This window comes from Anguilla rostrata, chromosome 8 (assembly GCF_018555375.3).
Source record: "Anguilla rostrata isolate EN2019 chromosome 8, ASM1855537v3, whole genome shotgun sequence".
Lineage (NCBI taxonomy): Eukaryota > Metazoa > Chordata > Actinopteri > Anguilliformes > Anguillidae > Anguilla > Anguilla rostrata.
Window position 1 is genome coordinate 4382443 of NC_057940.1, and position 12325 is coordinate 4394767.

The 12325-nt window shown below is 47.8% G+C and overlaps 1 protein-coding gene across 1 annotated transcript in view; it reads right to left on the bottom strand.

The window, feature by feature from the left end:
- The window catches only part of parp2 (poly (ADP-ribose) polymerase 2), a 13365-nt gene extending 1158 nt beyond the window's left edge, over window positions 1-12207 (bottom strand). Inside the window, exons 1-16 of the mRNA XM_064345928.1 lie at window positions 11973-12207; window positions 10987-11196; window positions 9773-9925; window positions 9086-9156; window positions 7788-7838; window positions 7533-7629; window positions 7105-7180; window positions 6665-6767; window positions 5452-5614; window positions 5020-5158; window positions 3553-3616; window positions 2758-2892; window positions 2242-2369; window positions 1934-2033; window positions 1286-1384; window positions 529-653 (exon numbers count right to left, since the gene is read on the bottom strand). Of these exons, the coding sequence (XP_064201998.1) occupies window positions 529-653; window positions 1286-1384; window positions 1934-2033; window positions 2242-2369; window positions 2758-2892; window positions 3553-3616; window positions 5020-5158; window positions 5452-5614; window positions 6665-6767; window positions 7105-7180; window positions 7533-7629; window positions 7788-7838; window positions 9086-9156; window positions 9773-9925; window positions 10987-11196; window positions 11973-12045 (1787 nt within the window). The 5' untranslated portion in view covers window positions 12046-12207. The remainder of the gene's footprint in view (window positions 1-528; window positions 654-1285; window positions 1385-1933; window positions 2034-2241; window positions 2370-2757; window positions 2893-3552; window positions 3617-5019; window positions 5159-5451; window positions 5615-6664; window positions 6768-7104; window positions 7181-7532; window positions 7630-7787; window positions 7839-9085; window positions 9157-9772; window positions 9926-10986; window positions 11197-11972) is intronic.
- Window positions 12208-12325: the final 118 nt, after the last annotated feature.

The following is a 12325-nucleotide window of genomic DNA, read 5'->3' on the forward strand; positions in this document are numbered from 1 at the left end:
GTGTGTGTGTGTGAGAGAGACACTCACAGGGTGATGGTGTTTTTGGGGTGTGTGTGTGTGTGTGACACTCACAGGGTGATGGTGTTTTTGGGGTGTGTGTGTGTGACGCTCACAGGGTGATGGTATTTTTGGGGTGTGTGTGTGTGTGACACTCACAGGGTGATGGTGTTTTTGGGGTGTGTGTGTGTGTGACACTCACAGGGTGATGGTGTTTTTTGGGTGTGTGTGTGTGTGTGTGTGACACTCACAGGGCGATGGTGTTTTTGGGGTGTGTGTGTGTGTGACACTCACAGGGTGATGGTGTTTTTTGGGTGTGTGTGTGTGTGTGTGTGACACTCACAGGGCGATGGTGTTTTTGGGGTGTGTGTGTGTGACACTCACAGGGTGATGGTGTTTTTGGGTGTGTGTGTGTGTGTGTGTGTGACACTCACAGGGTGATGGTGTTTTTGGGTGTGTGTGTGTGTGTGTGTGTGTGACACTCACAGGGCGATGGTGTTTTTGGGGTGTGTGTGTGTGTGTGACACTCACAGGGTGATGGTGTTTTTGGGGTCGGGGCCTGTCTGGCCCAGGCCCTTGGTGCTGTGTTTCCCAGCAGGAAGTTTGTCTGCATCATAGTCAGCATCCACCAACTCATTACTGTCGCCCAGGGCAACCTGATAACAACACACACACTTATGTACAACATCCACCAACTCGTTAATGTCGTCCAATTTAACACATGATTATTTTATGGTTGGATGCGCTAATTTTGAAGAAGTGAGTAATAGCTGATCAGTCAGGGTCTCCTAATAGGAGCAGTAAAAAAAAGGCCAAAAGGATGTTGGGATATGTAGTAAAAAGTATTGAGCATAAATCAAAGTTACACTGATGTTATATAGATCATGTGTTTTTGTGTATTGCATGCAGATTCTGGGCACCACACCATAAGAAAGATATAGATGCTTTGGAAAAGGTACAAAGAAGGGCAACTAAACTGGTCATGGAATGAAATATAAAAGTCTATATACAAAAGTCACTAAATTCTTCCATGCTCATCAAAGGGGAGATAAGGGGAATTTGACATTTCAGGTTTTTGCATCTTTAAAATAGATTAAGACAGTGAACTTAAAAAGATTTGGAGCTTTTTACAGTTAAGAATGTGGAAAAGCTCGCCAGGTGACAAAGTACTGCACCATCACAAAAGCTGACACAAAACACACCCGCACATGCCACATGCACAGAACACACACGCACAGCAAGCAGAGATACGCACCCACCTCACACTCTCACACACACACACACACACCTCAGAGAGGAGAAGCAGGCCTGTGTTTTTCTTCTGGTTGGCAAAGCAGTAGTTGGCGCTTTTTGACGACATGTCAGCAAAGTAGACGCCCTTCCCAAACTGCAGACAGACGGGAAAAGAGAGTTCTGAGAGTTCAGGATGATAACAAGTCTGTGCTGAGGGTGATAATGGGTCTGAGCTGAGGCTGATAATGAGTCTGAGTTGAGGGTGATACTGAGTCTGTACTGCAGGTCATAATGAGTCTGTGCTGAGGATGATAATGAGTCTGTGCTGAGGCTAACAATGACAGTCCGTGCTGAGGCTGATAATGAGTCTGTACTGAGGCTGATAATGAGTCTGTGCTGAGGCTGATAATGACAGTCTGTACTGAGGCTGATAATGAGTCTGTCCTGAGTATGATAATGAGTCTGTCCTGAGGATGATAATGAGTCTGTGCTGAGGCTGACAATGACAGTCCGTGCTGAGGCTGATAATGAGTCTGTACTGAGGCTGATAATGAGTCTGTCCTGAGTATGATAATGAGTCTGTGCTGAGGCTGATAATGACAGTCTGTACTGAGGCTGATAATGAGTCTGTACTGAGGCTGATAATGAGTCTGTGCTGAGGCTGATAATGACAGTCTGTGCTGAGGCTGATAATGAGACTCACCATGTATCCGGTGACGGGGGCCTCAGGGGGGGCCACGCGTAGGCCCTGGCTTAGGATCCCCACCCAGTTGGACAGACGGGATCCGTGCCACAGCAGAGTCCTGCAGCAACACACAAACACACACATCTACACCATGCGTAAATACACACACACACACACACACACACACACATCTGCACCCTGCGGCAATACACACACACACACACTCATCTGCATCTTGAGGCAATACACACACACACACATCTGCATCTTGAGGCAATACACACACACAACACCCCACTGCAGAAGCACATGCACACACAGAATACCTGTTGTGCAGCTGTGACTGGAAGTTGTCCATCTCTCCCTCTCGGTCCACTGTGAATATGTCCAAGATGGTCATGGTGTAGTCACTGTGTGTGGGAGCGTGAGTGGTCTGCAGGTACTGCTCTATCACCTGGAAAGGGGGGGAAAAAAGAGTGATCAAGAGAGAGAGGGAAAGAGAAAGCAAGTGAGAGGGAGGGAGGAGACAAAGAGAGTTTGCAGTCTACAGCCCCATGGCCCCTGCACAATGATGACAAAACTTTCTGTTGCATTTCCCACAGGGCTGAAACTGCTGCAGAATATTGATCTGCTACAGCGGCGTTGTCAGAACTGGGCCCTGGCAGTAAACCTACAGTAGACCAGAGTTCTGGTATTCCAGGGATTAGATCAGAATTATGGTATTCCAGGGGGCAATTCGGATCACAGGCCAACAGACTCCACTTCAACACAAACAACACAGTATTACAACACACACCCACAGATGTACGTACATGTAAACGCACACACACACACACACACACCTTGAACTCATGGCAGTCGGACGCCAGGGGGAGCAGGTTGCAGTGTAGGGAGTGATACTGGCGGTCCAGAGGGTGCTCCAAACTGCCTGCATCCATCTGAGCCACTTTAACCGCTATCTGTATATCACTGAGGGCCTGAGGCACAGAGAGAGACCGTCACTGAGATACAGAGAGAGACCGTCACTGAGACACAGAGAGAGACCATCACTGAGAGACACAGAGAGAGACCATCACTGAGACACAGAGAGAGACCATCGCTGAGACACAGAGAGAGACCATCACTGAGACAGAGAGAGAGACCATCACTGAGAGACAGAGAGAGACCGTCACTGAGACACAGAGAGAGAGACCGTCACTGAGACAGAGAGAGACCGTCACTGAGGCACAGAGAGAGACCGTCACTGAGGCACAGAGAGAGACAGTCACTGAGATAGAGAGACCATCACTGAGAGAGAGAGAGACCGTCACTGAGATACAGAGAGACTGTCACTGAAGCACAGAGAGACCGTCACTGAGAGACAGAGAGAGATCGTCACTGAGATACAGAGAGACCGTCACTGAAGCACAGAGAGAGACCGTCACTGAGAGACAGAGATACCATCACTGAGAGAGACCGTCACTGAGATACAGAGAGACCGTCACTGAAGCACAGAGAGAGACCGTCACTGAAGCACAGAGAGAGATCATCACTGAGAGACCGTTTCTGAGAGACAGAGAGAGACCGTCACTGACAGACCAGACTCAGCTGCTCAAAAGTGCAAAAACAAATCCTCACAAATCTCATCCCGTTCTCACCTCCAGCAACGCTATCTTCTCCTTCAGCTCCTCTTCTGTACGAATAAGGGGTGGGGTACGCAATCTGAGAGACAGAGAAAGAGAGAGAGAGAGACAAAGAGAGCCTGTAGCCATTTAAATGTATATATAGTTATGCATGATGCAGGTGTGTTTACCCCAACTTCATGCAGGATCACAGGTGTATTTACCACAAGTCACACAGGATGGGTAGTGCTTACCCCAGAAAATTTTTATTAGTGAGCGGTGGTGTGGACAAGGGGGGTGAGGGGGGGGGGGTAGCGTTTGCACTGGCAACAACCTACATTCTAAAAAACCTCACTGTGGTAAGTGAAGAGGATGCAGTATACGAGCGGTTTTGTACCGAAGCAACAGTGACACCAGCTCTTTGGTGCGCGTACTGCTTGCTCTGGGAAAAGACGGGGGTGAAGTTAAGAAATGAAGTGAAATCCAGGTCCTTGCACACCTGCGCGTGTACGCTCCATGTATCGGGCACTGAAGCACCCACGGCCGCCTCCATGGCCTAGGTGTTCGACTCTTGCTCTTAGGAAGCCTTGCTCTTATCAGCAGTACTGCCGCTACAGGGAGCATCTCACTGTCGCCACTACTGCTTTCGTCCATTTTCGCTATATTGACATAGACATTCGCCAGACGAGTGTGGCAAACGGCAAGGAAATGACTGTAAAACAAGGAAGTGGACAGAACCGTCGCTATGGTAATCGTAAGTGACGTTTGATGTAAACGGGTCAGTTTTAGAATTGTGAAAAACCTGGGATGCGGGTGTATTTACCCAAAGTCACGCGGGATGCGGGTGTATTTACCAAAGTCGTGCGGGATGCGGGTGTATTTACCCAAAGTCGCGCGGGATGCGGGTGTATTTACCCAAAGTCAGGCAGGAGGCGGGTGTATTTACCCAAAGTCGTGCGGGATGCGGGTGTATTTACCCAAAGTCGCGCGGGATGCGGGTGTATTTACCCAAAGTCGTGCGGGATGTGGGTGTATTTACCCAAAGTCAGGCAGGATGCGGGTGTATTTACCCAAAGTCAGGCAGGATGCGGGCGTATTTACCCAAAGTCGTGCGGGATGCGGGTGTATTTACCCAAAGTCAGGCAGGATGCGGGTGTATTTACCCAAAGTCGTGCGGGATGCGGGTGTATTTACCCAAAGTCGTCGGGATGCGGGTGTATTTACCCAAAGTCGTGCGGGATGCGGGTGTATTTACCCAAAGTCGTGCGGGATGCGGGTGTATTTACCCAAAGTCGTGCGGGATGCGGGTGTATTTACCCAAAGTCGCACGGGATGCGGGTGTATTTACCCAAAGTCGCGCGGGATGCGGGTGTATTTACCCAAAGTCGCGCGGGATGCGGGTGTATTTACCCAAAGTCGTGCGGGATGCGGGTGTATTTACCCAAAGTCGCGCGGGATGCGGGTGTATTTACCCAAAGTCGTGCAGGATGCAGGTGTATTTACCCAAAGTCGTGTGGGATGCGGGTGTAGAACTGGTTGCAGGCCTCCAGCAGTTCCTTGGCACTGCCTTTCCTCTGCATGCACTCCTCGATCTGCTTCAGAGCCTCGTAGCCTGCCTTGATCTGCTCCACCCTCAGCTTCCCTGCAGTAACGACAGAAACCTTACCACAACACGCAAACACACACACACATACACACATTCCAGTAAGCACGCAAACACACACACACACACCCCCGCATCCCACACGACTTTGGGTATGCAGGCAAACACACACACACACACACAGAGACAAATGCGCACACACACATGCACAAACACGCACAAATGCACACACACACACAAAAATGCATAGACAGATACACACAAACACACACACACACTCCTGTGCGCACGCACGCACACACACTTGTACATTTGCGTTACCCCACACGCACCCAGGGGAGCTTTCTTGATGTCGAACTTCATCTCCAGCACACACTCCTCCATGGCTTTGATGTCACAGATGAGCTCCAGGAGGGACTGCAATTTGCTGTCCAGCTGGGAGGCCCTTTTCTGGGGCGGACCATCAACTTGAGTCCCAGGCTTCGTCGCGGCCTCCTGGGGACAAGGGGGAAACAACATCAGTACGAGGGAGGATAGAGGGGCATTGCGGCATTTGGTCATTACATTACATTACAGGCATTTAGCAGACGCTCTTATCCAGAGTGACGTACAACAAGTGCATTAGTTCAAGGTGCAGAGGTGCAGAAAAACACACTAGAGTGAAGTAAAGATCGTAGTGCCAGAAGTGACCACATAGATCAGGACTCCAACCCTGTAGAGTAACCTGTTCAGCAAACAAACAAACAATCCTGCCAAGTACAAACTAGCACTGAAATCACATTTGCCTAATCAGAATCAGACAAAAACAATCCTGCCAAATAAAAACTAACGTGATCGTATTAGCCTAACTAGGTACATTGAGCTAAACTATAGGCTAGGGAGGGGTGGGGAGAGGTGCAGCCTGAAGAGATGAGTCTTTAGTCTGCGTTTGAAGGTAGTCAGATTCTCTGCTGTTCTGACCGCCACGGGGAGGTCATTCCACCAGCGAACAGAGGTCAGAGAACACCGGCTGGTGGAGAGAGCACACACACCTGGGTAGTGTCAACCAATCAGCCCAGGGGCTTAAAGACGTGTCTCTCTCCGCTGTTCGGGGGGGCCGAGACTGAGAGCGCACGCCGGGAGAGCGAGTTTTTTGTGTTTCGGTTCTCTGCGCACAAAAGGGCGGGAAAAGAAAACTGCCGCTGAAAAGCAGCTTTAGCTGGCAACTGAGAAGCTAACAGTGCCGTGCTGAAAAGCGGTCGCTCTGGTTCACTTTCTTTCGTCTTCGCTGTTTTAATTTTTTGTTCTAGTTTATCGTTTTCACCAGGAACCCGTGTGGGGGAAGCTCTCTCTCTCTCTCTCTCTCTCTCCCTCCCTCCCTCCCTCCCTCCCTCCCTCCCTCCCTCCCTCCCTCCCTCCCTCCCTCTCTCTCTCTCTCTCTCTCTCTCTCTCCCTCCCTCCCTCCCAGGGGTGTCACGCCGGTGTGTGTCACTATCAGGTACGTTACAGGATGGAGGGCAACGTTAAAGGAGGGATGGCGAACGAGTGCGTGAATAATGCCCGTGCCTGATCGCTGGAGCCGTAGTCCATGAACAGAATGTCGTATTTTCCCGCCACTTTTTCAAAGGAAGCTCGCGCTTCCCACTCGTTCTTCGTCTTGTCAAAAAACCTGAGAGGAAAAAGCAAAGACATAAAGACACACAGCCGGTCAACAAACACCGAACAAACACACAATGAACACACGCCTCTGACACGGAAAACACACATACACACACATGCCTCTGACACACAGCACACACACACACACACACACACACACACACCTTCTGACACACAACAAACACACACACCTCTGACACACAGCAAACACACACACCGCTGACACACAATAAATACACAGCAAACACACAATAAACATACATGCCTCCTACACACAGCAAACACACAATAAACACACACACACACATCTGACACACAATAAACACACACGCCACAGAATTACGCACTTTTTCTGGAAGACGTCTTTAGCCTGAGAGAGGTCTGGCCCACAGGACACCAGACTGTGCTGCCCGGTCTTTCCCACTGACGGACCGACAGACAGACACAGAGAAGAGAGAGATTATACGATTATGACCTAAACAGACACACACACACACACACAACCACATGCAAACCCATACACGCACACAAGCCTACATACGCACGCACATACACTCTCGCGCACATGCAAACATACTCTCGCGCACACAAGCCCGCATACGCACGCACGTACACTCTTGCACACACACACACGCATGCACGTACACACACAAGCACGCACACAAGCCTGCATACGCATGCACATACACTCTCGCGCACACATATACACGCATGCACATACATTCTTGCGCGCACACACACGCACACGCTCACACACACACACACACACACTGACCTCTCCCCCATCTCATCCACACGCTGTAGTTCTTGGCATTGTCATCCTGCAGCAGCTGTATCAGGTAGTATTTGTTGTTATTGAACTGGAGGTTGGTCTGTAACAGGCGACACAAATGCAGCGTGTTAACACTACACAAACAAACTGTTATTTATCTATCCAGGTAGGACGCTGCCAACATAAGTTCACTGAAAAAAACAATGCACGGCAGCACAGGGAATAGTACATGACAGCATTACAGATCACACCGCTTACCTGGTTTAACATTATATCATAGACATCCTCTCCTTCACAGTACACGTGGGCCTGAAAGAGAGAGGGCAGAGAAAGATGAGGTTGAGAGAGAAAGAGCAGAAAAAAAACCACACATTTATCTTTACTGCTGAGCACAGGAAATCTAAAGCAAACTCGCAGCCTCTGTGCTCTGCCACAAAACACAAGCATGCAAATCCAGGGGACCTCCGACCACCCTCCACTAGATGGCACTATTGCTCACTGCAGCCATGGCAACACAACCACAGGAGAGAGGATGCAGGAACAAGAAAGGGTAATTACACCCTAGAGATCACTTTTGAATTTTTTATTTTTTGTTGTTGCTGTAAATGTGTTTGTATGCCTACTTTATTATGAAACATTTTAACCCATCCCATTATTCCAACATTTCTGAAATAATATCATTTTATCAGTAAAAAAAAAAAAAAACAGGAAGAAAATGTCTTGGTGCTGCCTTCTAATATTTCAAAAATGCTTTCTGCATTCATAAACTTTCATATTCCACCGAAACGGTCCACTACAAATATGTTTCTTAACACTTGAGGCGAGAAATAGGTCATGTAATTGACGAATCTTGATTCATATTTGATCCGCAAGGCCAAGTTTGAAAGTTTTATCCGAGTTTCACAAGCCTGGCGAAGCTCCGCAGTGCAAATTCATTTGCATATAGAACACTTTATGCAAATGAGATAGACACACCGACTCCACCCTATTTCTCGCCTCAAGTGTTAAGAACATATTGTATGGACGTTCGTGGAATATGAAAGTTTATGATGCAGAAAGCATTTGAAATATTAGAAGGCAGCACCAAGACATTTCTTCCTGTTTTTTTTTTACTGATAAAATGATATTTCAGAAATGTGGAATAATGGGATGGTTAAAATGTTTCATATAAAGTAGGATACAACACATTTACAGCACAACAAAAATAAAATTCAAAGTGACTCTAGGGTGTAATTACTTCTGTTCCTGCATCCTCTCTCGGGGTTGTGTTGCCATGGCTGCAGGAGCAATAGTGCATCTAGGGAGGGGTCGAGGTCCCCGATTGCATGCTTGTGTTTTGCAGGACTGTACAGTAGGCAGAGTCAGGCTGAAACAGTGAGTGCAATTACTCTTTGAAGATACTGTGTATTTCCTGCAGTAGTATGTGTGGACTGTAGGGTGTCATTGGCTCTCCTGTAGTACTGTGTGGCTCGAAGGCAAACTGTGATTGCACAGGCAGCAGTATATTAAGAAAACAGAGAATGAGGGGCAGGAGCAAAACAGGAAACAGGAAGTACCTTTCCCAGCTTGGCTGTGCACTCTGAGTCCACCGGAGCCTTCCCCTTCATTACCACTGTCTTCACAACCTCTGCACGTGTACACACATACAGACAGACAGACACACACACACACACACGCACATACACGGCACACACACACGCACGCACATACACGGCGCACACACACGCACGCATGTACACACACACACACACGCATATACACAAAGCATTGTCAATATAATTGCTCCACTTAGACAAAACTTCCAGTGTAATCTCTGCACACATACAGAGCACTGTCAACATAATTTCTGCACCGAAATGCACACACACACTACTGTCCTTACAAGCAATGCATGTATATACACACGCACATACTATTGTCCTCACAAGCTATTAGACCTGGGTCAAATGCGTATTTGTTTGGGATTCAAATACTTTTCTATGCATTACTGACCTTGTCTGGTGTATTTGAACCAATGAAATTCTCTCAAAAAATGCAAACCCCGCCTTCTGGTCATATTGGCAGGCTTAATTACACCAGGCAAGATCAATAGAGCGCAGAAAAGTATTTGACCCAGGTCTGCAAGCTATGCATGTGTACACACACACACACACACACACACACACACCAGTCAAGGCAACTGCACAGCATACACAAAGAACACCAAAAACAGCCCTCAGCCCCATGGGTCCTGTCATGCTTACCCTTGCTATCTGTGCATTCCGTCGGGACATCCTGACTGGCCTTTTCACTCCGCCCCTTGCCCCGCCTCTTTTTGGCAACTGGCTCCTCCACCACCTCCTTCTCCTCTTCCTCCTCCTTAATGTGGGAAGGGCCTCCAGCATCACTTGCACTCTCTGTCAGAGGAATCAGGTTTTAGGTCATATCAGTCCTCAGGGCGTACTGCAGTTGTTACCCCCTCCTAAATTTCTACGGTGCCTGACCTTCTCCGTCTCGATTCCTTTCTTCCAGGGGCCTCTGCCCTTCCCACACCCCGAGTTTGTAGACTGCTCTCGCCCCTGTCCCTCCCCTGGTTCAAGCCCCAGGCCTTGACACAACCTGGAACCCCAGACACATCACCTCACCCCTCTGAACCGTATATTATACATTATACGTACATACGTACAATATACATTATATCATAGGGGCGACATAGCTCAGGAAGTAAGACCAATTGTCTGGCAGTCGGAGGGTTGCCGGTTCAAACCCCGCCCTGGGCGTGTCGAAGTGTCCTTGAGCAAGACACCTAACCCCTAACTCCTAACTCCTAACTGCTCTGGCGAATGAGAGGCATCAATTGTAAAGCGTTTTGGATAAAAGCGCTATATAAATGCAGTCCATTTACCATTCCTTCATATCAAGTTTCGACTTTACCTGCTAAATGAAACTACTTCATCTGCAAACTGCTCAACCTATTTGATTATTTGCTGTGATAAATCCTTCAATGCATTCCAGTTACATCCATTCTGCCTCTACTTTACACCAAGACGGCCAGTGGAGGATGGGCTCCCCCTCTATAGCTGGGTTCATCCTGAGATTTCCTCCCATCGGGGAGTTTTTTTTTTTTTTTTACCTCTCACCACTTGCTTTTTGGGGGGGTTCAGGTTTGGTTTCCTGGTTTATGCTCAATTTTCCTTCCGTTCATCTGTAAAGCATCTTTTTGACAGTTCTCTGTATAAACCACTTTTATACAATTATACAAATTAAATTGATTTATACGTGTACTCACATACAAGCACCCTTGTTTTCAGTGGAATACATGCTCTCATCATCTCTCTCAGTCTCTTTCTCTCTCTCACACACACACACACACACCTTGTTTCAGTGTGTGGGAGCACATACAAGAACCCGTGTTTTCAGTGATACATACTCTCATCATCTCCCTCTCTCTCTCTGTCTCTCTCTCTCACACACACACCTTGTTTCACTGTGTGGGAGCGAATCTTCCTCTGGAATTTGGTGACGGCGTTCGTCTGGATCATCTTCTTCAAGTCCACTCTGTACTTGGAGCCAGTGCTCAGGGTCAGAGTCATGGACGCCCGACCGGCCCCAACTGCACTGTCCAGCTGGGCACAGGCAGAGGGGGAATAGGCCTCCCACTCCCCATCCCCCACCTCCCACTGCCAAACTATGAGAGAGAGAGGACTTATACTGGGCATACACACCGATTGACTGGGCACTACAGTACATTAACACTCCAATGAGAGTTAATAAAGTACATACACACTGACTGACTGGGCACTACAGTACATTAACACTCCAATGAGAGTTAATAAAGTACATACACACTGACTGACTGGGCACTGCAGTATATTAACACTCCAATGAGAGTTAATAAAGCACATACACACTGACTGACTGGGCACTGCAGTATATTAACACTGCAATGAGAGTTAATACAGTACATACACACTGACTGACTCGGCACTACAGTAAATTAACACTCCAATGAGAGTTAATACAGTACACACACACTGACTGACTGGGCACTACAGTACATTAACACTGCAATGAGAGTTAATACAGTACATACACACTGACTGATTTGACACTACAGTACATGAACAATGAAAGAGAGTTTAAGTCAGGATTTATTGCCGAAAGAATAAAAAGCTAAAAATCTGATCAGCTAGATTCTGCAACTTTGGTGCAGCACGAGCACCTTCTCTCGCAGTTTGCGTGTTAAACAGTCTCTGTCTTCCACTTATCAAAACCTACCAAGCTAAACTATTTATCCTCATAACCACTAAGACAAAATTAGCATATAGCAAAGAAAAGCATTCACGTGACGTATTAAGTATAAACCTAGAACCGGAAGACAACAAAAAGCAAGAGCGATAGCCACTTATTTGCCAGTAACATCGCAACCTAGTTGGCTAGCAAGGGACATCGCTACATAGCTACCTGTTGTGGGTTCACTCACTCCGTCTTCCTTATTTTCTTCCGGCTTGCTACGGGCACTTCGGGTACGTCTCATTTTAGGGTATAACGGAAATACCAAAGCGCTCTAAACCGTGGGAGGAAATACGTCTGTACCCAGAATGTTAAACTTTAGCTTTGATTTTAGCTCAACATCGGTTATGCTGCGCCTGCGACAGAGGAGGAAAAAACCAACAGCTCGCGCCCACAGAACCCACCTCTGCGATTGGTTGAAGCTCCCGTCGAGCTGCCTCGGGGGCTTTAATTGGCTGAAAAGTAGGAAATTGTTCGGAAGAGGGTCATGAATGAGATGGTTTGGGAGAAAGCTTGTGGCTGGG